Genomic DNA, 17,671 nt, shown 5'->3' on the forward strand with positions numbered 1-17,671 from the left:
GCGGGTAGTAATGACAGCTTATCAGTACCGTATTCAGCTAGTTATGTACTTTATTTTAACAGTTTTGTACCCGATGTACTTAAATTTGTACTCATTTTAGCATGTTTGAGTAGTAACTACTCAAAAGTGGCATGCATGTGCTATATTCACCCTAATATGTACCATTATTTAGGCTTTTTCTGTTAATACTGTAATGTCATAAATATGCGTTATGTTCACATCTTTATTTACCTGATTTGAATATTATTGTGCCTCGTTTACTTAATTTATACCCTCTTTAAGTGTCAACACTGAATACTATTGTACCTGAATTAGTATAATATTTACCTGTTAACTAATGAATCATTTGTACTCAGTGCTCAGTACAAACTATTTCTCAATAATCAAATATAGTACCAAAATACAGGGAATGATAATCTCAAAATGTGCATATGTTTTCTACCAACAAAGTTGAATACAATCATAATTAAACACCAACGAAATAAAAAAGCTAGATGGTTTTCAATAATCCATGCACATCGGATAATATGGTAGCTGCAATACGGACTCGATAAGCACTCATATTCACATTCCTTTGATATGCCCATATTTCAGCCGTGTCACAGGCCAGACACTCGACCCACATGCATGCATAGACACCGCATTCAAGTGTAGCACCTTGATCACGACACTCTACTCTCACCACTTCCTCACTGCTTATGGCAAAACCTGACAGGAAGCGCATGCATCCAGCTAAACATGATAGCTGCAAAAATAGTAATGTTTTAGAAAAGACATTCTTAATAGTTATCACAATAGAATATGATTACACTCATACTCTCAAAAATATTTGCAGTTCGAACTACGAATGTATCATGCAAGGAATTCCAGATTTTGAATACACCTTCAGAATTACTATAAACGAGCAAGTACCAATGACACCTCTCATTGAAATGGAAAATAATATATTTTTATCTTTTAACTATCTCCTCATTCAACTCTTTCTGTTTAAACTTTGTTGCACCTGTCAAACTCGCAATAAAAGCTTCATAATCATCGCTACGTAACTTACATGTACTCCCGTATTTTTCCAATCGGTTAAAAATTTCTCTCTGCATAACAAAACATATCATAAGAATGAACCATATTTGTTACTTGCTCTAAAAAAATAATAAATTCAGATACTCATGATTGCTACAAACCTGAACCATTGTGTCCACGCAATATATTTCAGATCCATATTCTTGACTTTTTCGTTGCATGATCCGTATATAAACATTTATGATCTCGAAATCAATAGGTTCGCTAAAAATAAAAGCACAGAATTTTTGTGCTTCCAACATCAAAATCTCGTCCTGCCAAACAACGACACTACATACAAGAATACACCGTATTTGATATTAAAAACCTGCGAAAACTTGTTTCAAACAAAATAAAATTCGTTAAATGTAAACATACTCCAAATCAATAGTTTTCAACAACGTTTTCTCTTCATAAGTTGCTTCTTCATTACCACAGTAATCGAATCTTCCTTTGTATTCATGTAGGTCTTCTTTCTCAGGACTCTTGCAGTCCTATCAACATCTATAAAGGATTTTTCTTACGTACAAATATTAAACAAGCAAAACAGAAGTATTGTTAACAAATTTATATATACAGTAGCACATAAATCCAGAATTCATTGAGAGTCTAACCCATTTTTTCCCCTTCCTCTTAGGTCTTCGTGTTGAACTGGGCGGCGTCACAAACATCGATATTTTTTTTTCTTGCGATCAACCTTTGCCCTCACAGTATCCAAAATTGAAGATTTAACAGTTGTGAACTTCCCTGTATTAAATGTAGCAACACCATTCACACCTTTGATATCATCAGCTGTCCCAGAAGCATTCTCAGAATCAACCACATCATTAATTTCTTTCGTAATTTCATTCACAACATTCTGCACCACCACATTCATGTCACCACTGCCTATACTATTCACATCACATGAACCATTCTCTGAATCATTTCCTCGCACTTCATGTTGTTCTTTATATATCTCATCAACTATATTTTGCACAGCTAAACCATTGCTACAATTATCCTATATCTCATCAACTATATTTTGCACAGCTAAACCATTGCTACAATTATCCTCTACCACTTCTTTTTTTCCTTTCTCAAACTCACCAACATCAAGTAATTCATTACATGATTCATCTCCTCGTAATACAATATTTTCTTTCTCGTTCTCATCACCAATATCTTTTTCAAATAAAATATCTCTTATCATTTCATTTCTTCCTTTTACAAGCTCATAAACAATATCATTCATCGTAACATGTAATAAATCAACATGAACCTCATTCTCATTTTTCTCAATATTCTCATCCTCCTTGATAACAACTCCAAACTCATTTTTGCTCTTAAATTGAGCATCTGATCCAAACTCCAAATTATCTTCAACAACCATATTTTTTTTCTCACCAACCCTAAAATCAACACACATCTGTTTCTTTATCTCAACCAATTTTTTATTCACAATTTTTTCACCCTTCTTGCATCGAAGGTTCCATATTTCGGCTGCAATAACTTTTTCTCTTCATCAAATGGATAGATTGAAAGAATCTGTATAATAAGAATATCACAAAAATTATCGTCACTTCTACAATAGAATTTACACAACTAATTTAATTGATTACATCATTAACAATTACATTGGTTGAATCTATGGATTTCAGCAATGATTCATCTTTGACCTCATTCAAAGGAATCTTGTTGTCACTCCACCAAAAAAACCGAGGGAACATTTTCAAACAACATTGTACAGCTAATGAAGGCATGTGTTCATACACCCAAGCCTAAATGATATCAATAATATTTAATGAATTGAACAAATTACACAATGATAACAAAAGAAAAATAATATGTACCATCAACCCAACTGTGCATCCATATAAATAAATTTTCCTACCACTGTCGCGTATTTCTCAATAAACCTATCGAAACGCAGCATCTCCCCAAGAATAGTCAAACAATGTGGTAAGATCATCAAGATAATGGAAGATAAAACTAGAGGTATAATAATTTCCAGTGGAAAATAATATACAGTTGAAGATGAACAAAATGTAAAGTCTAACAAAATCATCCATTTCTAACTCATCATTGATGCATGCTAGAGAAATAAGTTTTTCATGTATTGCCGCTCGCTTAGCTTTTCCAACTTGGCCTCCAAACTGCCAAGCCAAAAACGTAGACTCTATTTTTAGATCCAAGTCCACTGGTTGGCCAATATTACGCAAACCAAGAATAATTGAAAAACCTGTTGGAGTGAAAGGAATCTTAATATCGTCATCGACAATCAAAGAGCATGAAGTGATGTCAAATCTATTCAAGATGAAATCAATTCTACAACTGGTGATAGCGAGTTCGGGCATGTCAATCCAATTACCAAAAGGAGTATCTTTTATCCTAATCCTCTATTGTTCCCCTAGTTTTGGTTTTAGTTCTTTCATCACATCTTTAAAAATAGTAGGAGAATATCGACTACAATATTCTTTAACATTTTTTTCCTCCCAACATCATCAGTAATTTTTTCTTCAACAACAGTTCCAAAATAAATACAAACAATAAAACACAAAAAAATTATAAATTTATACATAAATCAGTAAACCAAAAAAAAAAAAAAAAGTTCCATAATAACATTTTCATTAATAATTGTAAAACCATTTCAATTGGGGATTCTATCTCTATTTTCAGCACTTTCAAATTCGCATATCATCAGAAATATTAATTTCAATAAGGGGAAGACATTTTGAATAATACGCATTCAATTAAAAAAAATCAAATTCTCATATCAACATAAATACCCTAGAAATTGGGATTAACCGGGTGAAAACAGAACATATAACTTTATTTCTAAACTTCATCAAAACCAATAAATAATCATCTCAATAGCAAAAATTAAATAGAAAGCAACAAATTACGACATCAGAAAAAACATAATCCTAGAATTTGGGAAAAAAATGGTTAACGCATGAGATAAGAAAATAGACTAAAAAACACGCCAATAACAAAGAACAATTCAAAAAATTCCTCAAATGGGTTCAAGTTCACAAGAACAGTACGCAATGCAAACTTTTTTTCGATCTCGAATTCGTAGGAACTTCTTTCAAAAGCTTCTACTTATCAACGCCCGAATTTCTCTTCGCCTTTTTGGGCTGACGAGAATTCTTCATCGTTCGAGATTCTGATATGAGAGAAGAGAGAGCGAGGGTGGGGATGTCGAAAGAAATCGAGGAGAGAGTCGGGAGAAGACAGCGTAGGAAATATCCAATATGTACAAAATATATTTTAAAAATATAATTTAAGGGTATAATGATAATTTTAGTTAATTAGGGAGCTGAAACACATAAATACAATGGCTCAGGAACTACAAGATAAAAACGCCTGCGATGGGGACTGTCCCCAAACCCAAGTTTGGGTTTGGAGATTTAATCGGAATTTAATGTTAGTTTTATGTTCAATAAATTTACTTTAAATCTCCAAATCAAAATTATCTTTGGATTCATAAAAAAATATGTTTTCACCTCTCTATTCACAAAAAAAAGTTCTGCACTCACTAAATCCATTTTTTATTCGATGAAAATTGATCAAAATATTGAAAATATCATATTAGTATATATACCAAAATCTGTATAGTAAGTGTTGGTATTGATACCCATATTTATCTTTTCTCGGATGAAAATCGATGCAAAAATTTAAAATATGATACTAATATATGATGTTTGAGTATCAATTGTTTCAATTATGGTACTAATATATTTTTTGAGTATAAAAAATATACATTGCAGTGTTGATAGAAATAGGCCGTTCAAAATGTATACTCAAATCTCACTTTTTTGTTTTAGTTTTTGTTTTTTTTACCGGATCTTGTTCATTTCATGCTCACATATCATATAGGGTAAATTGCATATATCACCCCTGTGAAATCGTGTGTTTGCTGATAACCCCCTATGAAAAGTTTTTGAGCTAGAAGCCCCTTATGATTTTAAATTTGTAGCATACACCCCACCCCCTTCTGGCTAAAAATAACTAAAATGCCCTTAATGTTATAAGATAATTTAATATTAAAATATATTTCGTGTATGACAAATATTATGATAAAATAATTATATATAATTTTCATAGTTATTTAAATAAAATTTGATTATTTTACTCAATTAAATATAAAATTATAAAATCAAATTAATTTAGTTATTTATTTAATCAAGTGTATTTTTGTTAATTTTTAACTGAAAAGGGTGTGTATGCTACAAATCTAGAATCATAGGGGGTTATTAGCTTAAAAAAAATTCATAGGAAGTTATTAGCAAACTTGGGATTTCACAGGGGTGAATATGCAATTTTCCCTATCATATATTAGCACTATGTTTTCCATTTTTGTATTGATTTTTATCCATGAAAAGATACGTCGGCCTAAGGAATTAGTTTGAATCAGAAAGTGGAAACACATAGTTTATTTATTTATTTTTATTTTATGGTAGAGTTTAATGGAAATCTAAGTTATGGTTCGGATATTTAAAACAACTTCACCCTTACTTTTTCTAACATAATTTATTTTTAATTTTTTATTTATTCATAATGCTGAAACAAATTTATGTTACAACTTCAGTGATAATTATATAATACGTCCCTATAATTTTCTTACTTTTTCAAAAATATACTAACACTTTATTCGTTCTCAATTACGTCCCTTTTTTAACAAAATATTATCCTAATATGTCCTCTAAACTAAAATTTTTTTATACTATCCTTATATTAAAAATTGTTTTTAATATTTCCATATGGCTCAACAAAATGGTATCAGATCGCCTACGTAATTTTATTCAGACTTTATATTATTAATTAAATAATACTTTTCTTTGTTGAGGAAGACATTTCAACAAACCATGAATTCAAACGAAAGTTTGAACCAGAAGGATTTTATTTATATGAAATCCCAAAAACAATTGAATCTATTTAAAATAGATTCTTTACAACAGAACTTAAAAGGACTTGGGTCTTTTATACGCTCTGAAGAGAATAAGAAATATGATTTCTAATTCTCAATTTCTAGAAATTACACCAGATTCCTCTAAACTCTCCGGAGATCTTAGAAAAATTCAAAAGACGATACAATATTACAACAATCAGTTGTATGAAATACCTCGGCAGATTGAAGAAATTCTTAAGAAACAAGAAGAAATTCTTGAAACTCTAAAGGATCTTCAAACAAAAATCATAAATCTAGAACATATCTCTGGTTCTAGAAAAGGTAATATAGGAGGAAGATTACCACTCTCGTTTGCTACCGAACCTTTGTTATATCAGAAAGGTAAAACTAAAATGGTACAAAAACCTTTAACTGATGTTGAAATTATGATTAATCTTATAAAAGTAGTATCAGAGAAGAACACTATCTGATGACTACTTTAGAAAGATTAAATCTCGAGGATCTACAAGATCTTGCAGATTCATTTGCGAATCGTAAAGTAGTAGATTTGAAAATGAATTCCCCTGAGGGTGAACAACTCATAGGGAATCCTCCAATATATGTGGTTAAAACAGAAGAACCACATAGTGAGTTTCATGTTGGAGAAAATTCACATCCAGCAGGAACCAGGTCAAGAAGGAATAAGATACCACTACATCAAATTTCTTATGGAAAAACTGTTTTAGATCTGATACATCCTTATGGGGTTATGTTAAATCTTGATGTTCTGGACTTCAAAAATAGAGAAGATCTCATAGACGATTGGATGTCAGCTATGAGAATAGCAGCAAGAACTTTAGATCTTAATAACGAAGGATTTATCAAACTTCTGAAAATGAGTCTAATGAGATCTGTTAAGATAGCTTGGGAAATTACTATTTCAGAGACTAAAGAATCAATCTTAGCAGGAGAATCTCTAAGCGAAATCGGAGGAAAAATGACCACCCTATTTAAGGCACAATTTATAGGAGTGGATTATTTTAATAATCAAGATACAAAAAAGAAACGAAGATATACTCAAGCTCTAGATAGTCTCGAATTACACGATATCTGTTTAGTTGATGAATACATTATGTTATTCACTAAATACAGATGGAATTAGGGAGTCGAGTAAAATATAGCTATTCAGCTATTTTTTGCAAAGATGCCAAGTCCCTGGAGAGAAATTCTAATAAAAGAATACGTTCCAGGTAATCAAGATACTTTGGCAAGACGAGCCTATTTTCTTAAAGAAAAATTGGCAGAATGGTTCCATATGGCAGTATTACAAAAGAACTACAAAAAGATAAGGGGTATTAATAATCATACTCCTCTATGTTGTAAAGAAAATGATCTCTTTACGGTTATTGGAAATAAATCACAGGGATTTAAGAGGAAAAAATTCAGAAATAATCCTTACAATAAGAGAATGAGAAGTTCTTGGAAACCAAGAACATTTTGGTCCAAACAAAAGATCAGATCTTATAGATCGGAAAAAAGAAGTGTACATACAAGAACATCCCCAGCAGCAAACTCATCGCAAAGCAGGGGAAGAACACCATACAGAAGAACTTTCAGAAGAACTCATACAAGAGAAAGTGAAAGTTTCAAGGATTGCAGCTGCTGAACATGTGAAGCAAGAGGACATATATCTACAAATTTTTCATAAAACGAAAAAAAAGGAGTTAAACTCTTTGAAGCAACACCGGATATGGATGATGCAGTCTTCTTTCAAGATCTAGTCAAAGTATATCAGTTTGAGGATATCCCCTCAGATGAAAGCATATACGAAGAAGAGATACTGTTTAGACAAGAAAGATCTGATGATGAATCAGAATCAGACTAAAGAAGAAGTGTTTCAACACGAAACACATGAGAGTTTGGCTGGGTTTTTTTTAGTCAAACCAAGATATCTCATAATATGGTCCAAATGATTATGAGAGAAAATCCAACATTACAGAAGTATCAAGGATTTTCGGCAGGTCCAGTAGAAAGAGTCTTAGGAAACCTAGGGCTTAGACAAAAAAGACATCATTTGATTTATAAAGTATCCAGAAGGGAAATGACAATATCTATGGAGTTGACAAGTAATCAAATAGAGATGCAGTTAATTCATTTTGAAGAAATAAGAGAGGAATTGCAAAAGCTGAAAAATGAGGTAGCAAGGACGATGTCTTGGATTCATATTGGAGCAATCCAAATAATGATCAAGGCAACTTTTAAAGAAAGAATAGATTCACCCATAGATATCGTATTATGCGATAAAAGAATGGGGAATATTCAAGATGCTGTTCTGGGTACTATCTCAGGAAATCTATGTATAGGAAAAATTGTAGGAGTTATTTATCTGAGAATAGCCTACAATTTAGCTGACAAAGACTTTAGTCGAGCCTCGACGTTGCATGAAAACTGCAAGGAAAAATTATTAATGAAGGAAGGTAATAGGCCATATTCTATTACATATCAAATTTCATATGCTCTTTCTAATACTCACCATTCTGAATTATTTATTAGAAATGATTTTATTGAAATCCCAGAGATTTTTGGAAAGGTTTCTCAAGCAATATACCCGGAAAGAATCGAGTTTGTTTTAATCCAGGAAACAAACATTCAAATTCAAGATAAGCCGGTTCTATACAGAGATCTTAAAATAAAACCCCGAAGGTTATCTTTACAAGGTGACTAAATGACAAGTCGAAGGTGGTAAAAATCTCCTATTCAGGAAATTCCACCAGAAAAAAAGAGTTTTCTATAATAGAAAAACTCAGATCTCCAGAAGGATGGAAAGAAGTAAAAATAGTATTCAAAATTACAAGTCACAGGAACGAACTTCCTTGTAACTCGATTTATTATTTAGAACAGCAGGAAAAAAGAACTTACCAAGGATTAATAAAGGTTGGTAAATTGGAAGTTCAAATTTCGGGAATCCTGGAAAAAGAAACAGATCAACTAATTTTTTGCTTAGAATTTGTGGAAGATCATAAACCATTGAAACATTTTGAAAAAGGAATAGAGTTTATGACAAAAGAAAAAACTTGGAGAATTCAGTAAGAATCCTATGAGATGGAAAACCAAGCAAATTGGATAAGGGACAACCCCTTAATTAGATTCGAAAACTCTGCTCACAAACTGAGGAAGAAGCAACTTTTGAAATTAGTAAATCATGAGCATGATTTACTAGGACGCATTGACGAAGTAGAAAAGAGTAAAAAGACTATACCTACTGAGACCTTAGAAACATTAAGGCTAAAAAAGGCTGAATATTTTGCAGCTTATATTGATTCAGGAGCAGAAATTTGTAAATCAAAGAAGGGAGTCTTCTCTGAAGGATGTGAAGAAGACTTACCAAAAATTGTTGGACGAGATTTCTCTCAAAGAATTTTAAGTATGTGCAAGGGAATAAAACAAGCAGAGATCCTTATAGGAGGAGCTGGTCAGACACCATGGTATAAGGTAAAGACACCGCCAATATATTTCCATGATACAGGAGCCGATATCCTGTTGGGAAACAACTTCTTACAAATTTTTAAGAAGGATACACAAGATAATGAGTTAAGACGACTTATGTTCACTACCATTTGTGATCATAAAATTATCATCTCAAGACTCAAGATTGCTTTTTTATCGACAAATTTCGATAATATTCCGCAGCCAGCGTGGTGATAAAGGACAACTTTTTCACCCAAATATGAAAGACTCAAGAAGGTTTGGAGAAACCATGTTGAAGATAACAATAAAACAAGAACTCCAAACAGAAGATATGGAGATTCTCAAGGTAACTCTAACCAACAGAGATATAGAATTAAAAAATAAGGTATCCCTTGAAGATGTCAAAAAGAGGCTCAAAGAAAGTTATAATGATCATCCTTTGGCATGGTGGGATAAAAATCAACTCAAATCCAGCCTTACTCTGAAAGAAGGCAAAGAGTATGAATTTGTTAGATATAAGCTTATACCGATGAACATAACAGATCAAAGGGATCTGAGGATGATTATCAAGGAACATTTGGAGCTTGGTTTAATCAAAGAAAGAATTTCACCATATAGCAGCTCAAGTTTTCTGGTCAGAAATCATGGTGAAATAAAAAGAGGGAAACTCAGGTTAGTTATTAACTACCAGGGAATTAATAAAATCCTGGAGTTTGATGGGTACTTCATACCCAGTAGAGAACATCTAATTAGTTATGTACGAAATACTAGAGTGTTCTCATAATTTTATTGTAAGTCTGGATTTTATCAGATTCGAATGGAAGAAGGCAGTAAGAAATTCACAGCCTTCTCTACACCACAAGGACATTATATATGAGAAGTTATGGCTATGGGATTGGCTAATGCACCCCAAATATTTCAAAAAAAGATGGATAATATTTTTAAAGATTATTTCAACTTCATGTTTGTTTATATTGATGATATTCTTATAGCATCAAAAAACATAGATGAACATGTTAAACATTTAGAGATTTTGTAAGGCCCGAAATTATTTGATTTAATCCGAGGAGAATTAATTTGAGAATTTTTAGAGTTTAGATTTAAATTCTAATATTCTTAAATTATTTAGGATTGAAATTGAATTAAAAATAGGGCCGAGGACTATTTTGCAATTTAGGAAGAATTGATGGGCTAAAATGTAAAAAGTGGATTTTAGTGGAGGACACTTTTTGCTTATATGCTTATGAACGTGTATATGTGTTTGTTTATCAGGTTTTAGACAAAATAAATTGATAAGTGCATTTTATGCACTTAATTTGTATATGATTTTACTTGACTTTTGTGAGTTATTGGTAGATATTACGTGAAGTGCTGCTGTTTTTGTATTTGTAGGAAGTAATGGAATTTGACGCATTTAAATGGAATTAAGCCTAAAATATGGGATTTTAAAGGAAGAATCAAGAGTTGAAAGAGAGAAAAAAAATGCCAAATTCGAGGTGAAGGCGCGCCCACGCCGAATGAGGGGCGCCCGCGCTGTTTGTGAAGAAATTGGGGAGAAAGTGCGAGAAAGAGGCGCGCCCACACCGTCTGGGGAATTTTGAAGAATGTTTTGCGAACTGAAGGCGCGCCCGCGAGTGTCCACTGAGCGCCCGTGCCGTCGGATTTTCAGATTTGAGGAGTCCGAGTTTTTATGGAAACTTTTGGGTTTTTCTTAGGATTATTTTGGACGAGTTTTATGGCATATAAAAGAAGTTTTTCTGGGTCATATGAAGATCTATCTAGCCGCCATATACATGTTACTTTTGAGAGCATTATTTTGTGAGATTTTGGATCGTGATTTGAAGAATACTTGGAACGAAGACGGAGCTTTTCACCCGGACACGAAAGAAAGACTACGGATTTGTTATTTCATCTTTATTTATTTCTTTTGATTGTGGAATTATGTTTGAATTATTAAACATGATTTGGTTGGTTATGAATTTGAGTATGAACTAAACTTTTCTAGTCCAGAGGTTGATGTAACCTGGTTGAGACATATTCATGAATTTTTGATTTTAATGAATTGAATTTCTATAGATTAATTGTGTTTCTAGAATTGAATGTCTTCTCAATTTACTTGTAGTAGCCCGTAACCAAGAATCAGTAATTGAGGGATTAATCATAATTACTTGGGTAGAGTTCGGAAGCTCCGAAGGTGAGTTCGGAAGCTCCGAAAAGGATCGGAAGCTCCGAACAGGATCGGAAGCTCCGATCGGTATTACGTCAGGCATGACGTGTGGCACGATCGGAAGCTCCGATCAGGTCCGGAAGCTCCGATCACCCCTATCCGGAGTCAACAAGTGATATTTTGACACGTGGCAGATCAGGATCTTCGGAAGCTCCGATGACAGGATCGGACGTTCCGATCGAGGTTCGGACGTTCCGATCAAGGATCGGAAGTTCCGATCGTTGTCTATAAATAGAAGGCCGAGGCTTCACTTTCATTTTCCAATTCCGAGTTCTCCTTTCCATTCTAGTCCTTTTGGAGCTGTTCTAGTCTTCTTAGGCTTGGTTCGGAGGTCGGCGAGGCATTCGGTAGTCGTAGCGGAGTTGTGCCCAAGTTCTGGAGGCATCGACATCAAAGGGCTAACGACGGACGAAGGTATAGCTTTTGCTTCCTATAAATATTTAGGAGTATGCAATAGCTTAGTTAAGGCTTTTAGAGCACTTTAATGATAGTAGTATCATTTGGCAGTGTAGAGCAGACTATAGGCGTGGACCTAGAGTTGGTAGAGCTTGCACTGTTTTGAGGTACGAAAGTACTATTCGAGATATCCTGACTGCGTATGCATGTATTATGTGACTGCATGATTTATATGCCATGATATTATGCTGCATTCATTTGCATCTTGCTGTATCTCTTTCGAGATGTCTGTTAGTAGGGTTGTACCCTAGCCTGTTAGTGGATGGACTTCCATCAATTTGGGTCCGGCGTATCCACGGTTATCTCGGTATGGGAGCCACCTCCTGAAGCGACGGCACAACGTGCTACATACCAGGGCCCGGTCTGTCTCTGTTATCTGATCCTTGACCTCGAGTCTATAGGGAGTTCACTTTGCATGCATGTATACTCATACTCTCGCACTGAGCGTTTTATGCTCACGTCTCGTACTCTGTATTTTCTGGACACCCTATTCCATGGGGTAGGTTTGCGATTGGACGAGGAGGGTGGATCCAGGAGGGGCTAGTCAGTGGTTGGCCAGCTGGAGCTTCGCTTAGGTTTTATCACTGTTGTTTTGGGTTTATACAGCTATTCGATTTGGTTGTATATTATTGGATAAATTACAGATTCCTTTATTTGGGATTGTATATTTTGATTATGGTTTCCGCAGTTTCTTTCTGATATCTATTTAATTAAGTTAATTGCATGCATAAGTTCTGTTTAGTAGGTGATCCAGGTAAGGGGCACTACATTTATGGTATCAGAGCATGCAAAAGAATTCTTGGGATTTAGTCTCATCATGAGGTATTTTTGTAGATGGCAAATCATGACGACCGAAGTTCTCATGGCAGTGTTGGTGGGCGTTGGGGTGATGCCGACCGGGAGCCTCGTCGAGAACGGCGTCATCGTCATCATGACGACGAGCGTTTCACTGTGCGTCGATTCTTAGCTATGGGTCCTAAGCCCTTAGTTGGAGGTGAGTCTCCGGAGGATGCGGAGAACTGGTTAGACCGCATGGAGACGACTTTTCAGACTTTCCAATGCACCGAAGAGCAGAAGGTGGAGACCCTTGGCTATCTTCTGGATGGGCGTGCGTGCAGGTGGTGGAGGTTTACTTCTGCACCTTTTGTTGCGACGAGAGGAGTGGCCACCTGGGCCGAGTTCCGCACAGCTTTCCAAAAGCGGTATTTTCCTCCTGCACTCTGACAGTCGAAGGCAGGCGAGCTACTGAGTCTGCGACAGGGAGCCATGTCTATCGATGAATATCAGCAGAGGTTCTTTGATCTGCTATCCTATTGCCCCGAGATTGCTGATAGCTCAGAGATGAAGTATAATCTGTTCCTTCAGTGCCTTAACCCTGAGATCCATGACCGTGTGGCGGTTGGCGACGACATGTCCTACGAGGGTTTGGTGAGCCGTTGTCACCAGGCGGAGGACAGCATTCGGCGAAACAGGTCTTTCTCTCAGTCGAGACCTGCTAGTTCTTTGGGTCCCCGTGCCCAAAGTTTCAAGAAGTCTGGATCTTCTTCTTCCTCTGGTTCTGGAGGTGTTGTTCGTTACGGTAAGAAGGACAAGTGTGATCACTGTGGGAAGAACCATCCATCCGACAAGTGCCGTAGAGCTTCTGGAGCTTGTTTCCGTTGTGGAGAGACTGGTCATATCCGGAGGGATTGTCCACTGTCTGGGGGAGGCGGTTTTGGATCTGGTTCAGGATCGGGTTCTCAGGCCACCGTACAACAGAGGTCGCAGGGATAGTCTGCTGGGAGTTCTCATTTGAGGCCACGAGCTTCTGGCCAGGTGTTTGCCCTGAGACATGATCAGGCTGTGGAGGAAAATGAGAAAGTCATCGCAGGTACATTTCTGCTTTATGGTATACCTGCTCTTGTACTTATTGACACTGGTGCATCTCATTCCTTCACGTTTTGTTAAGAGGCATAAGTTACCATGCATTGCACTAGACGTAGTGATGTCTATTTCTACTCCGACGGGCCAATCTGCTTTAGCTAAGCATCTAGTGATGGGTTGCCCTTTAGAGTTCGAAGGGAACATTCTGTTAGCGAATCTCATGGTCCTGGCGATGGACGACTTTGATTGCATTCTGGGAATAGATATGTTGACTACCTATCGAGCTTCAGTGGACTGCTATCAGAGATTAGTACGCTTTCATCCAGAAGGGAGTGAGAGTTGGTTTTTCTATGGTGAGGGAGCGCGACCCCCGATGCCTTTGGAATCAGCTTTGAGAGCCTGTCGATCTCTAGAGTCTGGCGGGGAAGGCTACCTTATCTATGCAGTTGATTTGTCCGCTGAGAGTATTGGGATAGAGAGCATTCCTGTTGTGGATGAATTTCCAGATGTATTTCCTGATGAGATTCCGGGTTTTCCACCTGCTAGGGAAGTCGAGTTTGGCATGGAGTTGATGCCGGGTACTTCGCCTATTTCTAGAGCACCGTATCGTCTGGCTCCGTCAGAGATGTGTGAGTTGAAGAATCAGCTACAGGATCTTTTGGACAAGGGGTACATTCGTCCTAGTGTATCTCCTTGGGGAGCTCCTGTTCTCTTCTTGAAGAAGAAGGATGGGTCGATGCGGCTGTGCATTGACTATCGGCAGCTGAACCGAGTCACTGTGAAGAACAAGTATTCGTTGCCTCGTATTGATGACGTGTTTGATCAGCTGCAGGGCACGTCAGTTTACTCCAAGATTGACTTGAGATCTGGGTATCATCAGTTGAGAGTCCGTGATCAGGACGTAGCCAAGACTGCATTCCGTACTCGCTATGGGCATTACGAGTTCCTAGTGATGCCATTTGGTTTGACTAATGCGCCGGCTATATTCATGGATCTGATGAACCGTGTCTTCAGGGAGTATTTGGACAAGTTTGTCGTGGTTTTCATTCATGACATCTTGATGTATTCACGTAATATGGAAGAGCATGTTTCTCACTTGCGGTTGGTACTGCAGACTCTTCGAGATGAGCAGTTGTATGCCAAGCTGAGCAAGTGTGAGTTCTGGATGGATAGAGTGGTCTTTCTCGGCCATATCATATCCAGGGAGGGGATTTCTGTTGATCCAAGCAAGATTGAAGCGGTACTTAATTGGTCGCGTCCAACGACAGTTGCTGAGATCCATAGTTTTTTGGGTCTAGCAGGGTATTATCGTCGCTTCATTCTTAACTTCTCTCAGTTAGCTCGACCGTTGACGCAGCTTACCCGCAAGGGTGTGGATTTTGAGTGGTCCTCCGAGTGTGAGGAGAATTTCCATGAGCTTCGACGGCGGTTGACTTCTGCGCCGGTGTTGGCATTACCGTCAGGATCTGGAGGGTATGTAGTTTACACGGATGCTTCTCTTCAGGGGTTAGGTTGTGTCCTGACTCAGAATGGGCATGTGATAGCATACGCTTCTAGACAGCTGAAGCTTCACGAGGACAACTACCCAGTCCATGATTTGGAGTTAGCAGCCATTGTGTTCGCTTTGAAGATCTGGCGTCATTATCTGTATGGCGAGAAATTTGAGATCTTCACCGACCATAAGAGTCTCAAGTATTTGTTCACTCAGGCAGAGTTGAACATAAGGCAGAGACGTTGGATGGACTTGCTTAAAGACTATGATTGCGAGATTAAGTATCATCCGAGAGCTGCTAATCTCACCGCTGATGCTTTGAGTCGCAAGGTGCGATTATCCGCACTTTAGACTTGTTCGATGTCTAGTGCGATCAGTGACTGTTGTACTTCAGGTTATACGTTCAAGCATAAGAAAGGTATGCAGAGTATCCAGATGTTTGCGATATTATCTGAGCCAGCCTTGTATTCGCGGATCCGAGATGCTCAGATTTCTGATTCGAAGACCCAGCGTTTAGCTCGTCTAGCTAACGAGGGTAGCTCGTCTGGATTTCATTATCAGTCAGATGGCTTTCTGTGTTTGTCTGGTAGGCTTGTGATTCCGCAGGATGAAGAGTTGCGAGAGGAGATTTTGTCTCAGGCACATCGCACTAAGTTGAGTATTCATCCTGGGAGCAACAAGATGTACAAGGATCCACGTACTCGTTTCTGGTGGAAGGGAATGAAACGCAGTGTTTATCAGTTTGTTTCGAGATGTTTGGTGTGTCAACAGGTCAAGGCAGAGCATCGACGACCTGGAGGATTGCTTCACAGTCTGCCTATTCCTGAATGGAAATGGGAGTTTATCACTATGGACTTTGTGACCCATTTGCCGGTATCCCCGAAGAACTGTGATGCTATCTGGGTTGTGCTGGATCGACTCACCAAGTCAGCGCATTTCATTTCCTATATCCGAGAGTACTCTGTGGATCGCATGGCACGGATGTACATTCAGGAGATCGTCCGACTTCATGGAGTGCCTGTGAGCATTGTCAGTGATCGGGACCCCAGGTTTACTTGTAGATTCTGGGGGAGTGTTCAGCGTGCGATGGGTACTACTCTCAGTTTGAGTACAGCATATCATCCGGAGACTGATGGTCAGTCAGAGCGCACTATCTGTACTTTAGAGAATATGCTTAGAGCGTGCGTCATGGATTTTGGTTCAGCCTGGCAAGATCAATTGCCGTTGATCGAGTTCGCTTACAACAACAGATATCATACTAGTATTGGGATGGCACCTTTTGAGGCGTTGTACGGGCGACGTTGTCGTACTCCACTCTTCTGGGAAGAAGTGGGGGAGAGACAGGCTGAGGGACCAGAGTTTATCCAGCAGGCGATAGATATTGTTGATCAAATCAAGAAACGGATTAAGACTGCACAGGATCGTCAGGCCAGCTATGCTAATATCAAGCGTAGGCCTTTGCAGTTCGAGGTCGGGGAGAAAGTGTTTCTGAGAGTGTCATCTTTCCGCAAGATTCTCAGATTTGGCCTTCAGGGCAAGTTGTCTCCCAGATTTATCGGTCCATTTGAGATCTTGGAGAGCATTGGCGATTTGGATTATCGACTAGCTTTGCCACCGCATCTATCCAGTATTCACGACGTATTCCACGTATCTCTGTTGCGACGGTATGTGGCGGATGAATCTCATATTCTGCAGCGGTCTGAGGTTCAGGTAGACAAGGATTTGACTTATGTTGAAAAACCTCTTCGTATCCTGGATTATAAGGATAAGGTTTTACGGAACAAAGTCATTCCTTTGGTTTTAGTTCAGTGGCAGCGCCGAGGCACTGAGGAAGCTACTTGGGAGCTCGAGGACAGGATGCGCAAAGACCATCCTGAGTTGTTTTGATTTCATTCTTTAAGTTGTATTCAGTTGCAAACTCTGTAAACGTTTGATTTGAATAAAGAATTTTTCTGATTTCTGTATTTGCATTCGGTACTTAAGATCTGATTTCGAGGACGAAATATCTTAAGTGGGGGAGAATGTAGTAGCCCGTAACCAAGAATCAGTAATTGAAAGATTAATCATAATTACTTGGGTAGAGTTCGGAAGCTCCGAAGGTGAGGTCGGAAGCTCCGATCAGGATCGGAAGCTCCGAATAGGATCGGAAGCTCCGATCGGTATTACGTCAGGCATGACGTGTGGCACGATCGGAAGCTCCGATCAGAACCGGAAGCTCCGATCACCCCTATCC

The 17,671-nt window shown here is 37.6% G+C and overlaps 1 protein-coding gene across 7 annotated transcripts; it reads right to left on the reverse strand.

Moving 5' to 3' along the window:
* Positions 1 to 356: 356 nt before the first annotated feature.
* LOC140860368 (uncharacterized) lies at positions 357 to 4,265 on the reverse strand. Of its 7 annotated transcripts, none has more exons than XR_012143694.1 (4): positions 4,086 to 4,265; positions 1,182 to 3,280; positions 1,052 to 1,091; positions 357 to 745 (listed from the first exon to the last, which is right to left on the reverse strand). XR_012143694.1 is itself a non-coding variant. In XM_073263359.1 (4 exons), exons 2-4 carry the CDS (start codon positions 1,256 to 1,258, stop codon positions 491 to 493), a joined length of 372 nt encoding a protein of 123 aa, XP_073119460.1. In that variant the 5' UTR covers positions 1,259 to 1,350; positions 1,438 to 4,265; the 3' UTR covers positions 357 to 490. The 7 variants fall into 7 exon arrangements, 2 of the variants coding, with proteins under 2 accessions (XP_073119460.1, XP_073119459.1); XR_012143691.1 differs by having other exon boundaries at positions 1,182 to 2,586; positions 2,676 to 4,265; XR_012143690.1 differs by having other exon boundaries at positions 1,182 to 2,068; positions 2,120 to 4,265.
* Between the last annotated feature and the right edge of the window lie 13,406 nt (positions 4,266 to 17,671).

Source organism: Henckelia pumila, chromosome 4, assembly GCF_033568475.1.
Source record: "Henckelia pumila isolate YLH828 chromosome 4, ASM3356847v2, whole genome shotgun sequence".
Classification (NCBI taxonomy): Eukaryota; Viridiplantae; Streptophyta; class Magnoliopsida; order Lamiales; family Gesneriaceae; genus Henckelia; species Henckelia pumila.

Excerpts from the sequence above, each read along its gene's own strand:
- LOC140860368 (XM_073263359.1), bottom strand. The coding sequence starts at position 1,258 with ATGTTTATATACGGATCATGCAACGAAAAAGTCAAGAATATGGATCTG. Across the intron at positions 1,092-1,181 it reads GCGTGGACACAATGGTTCAG|AGAGAAATTTTTAACCGATT; the intron begins GTTTGTAGCAAT and ends TTTGTTATGCAG. Across the intron at positions 746-1,051 it reads GGAAAAATACGGGAGTACAT|CTATCATGTTTAGCTGGATG; the intron begins GTAAGTTACGTA and ends CTATTTTTGCAG.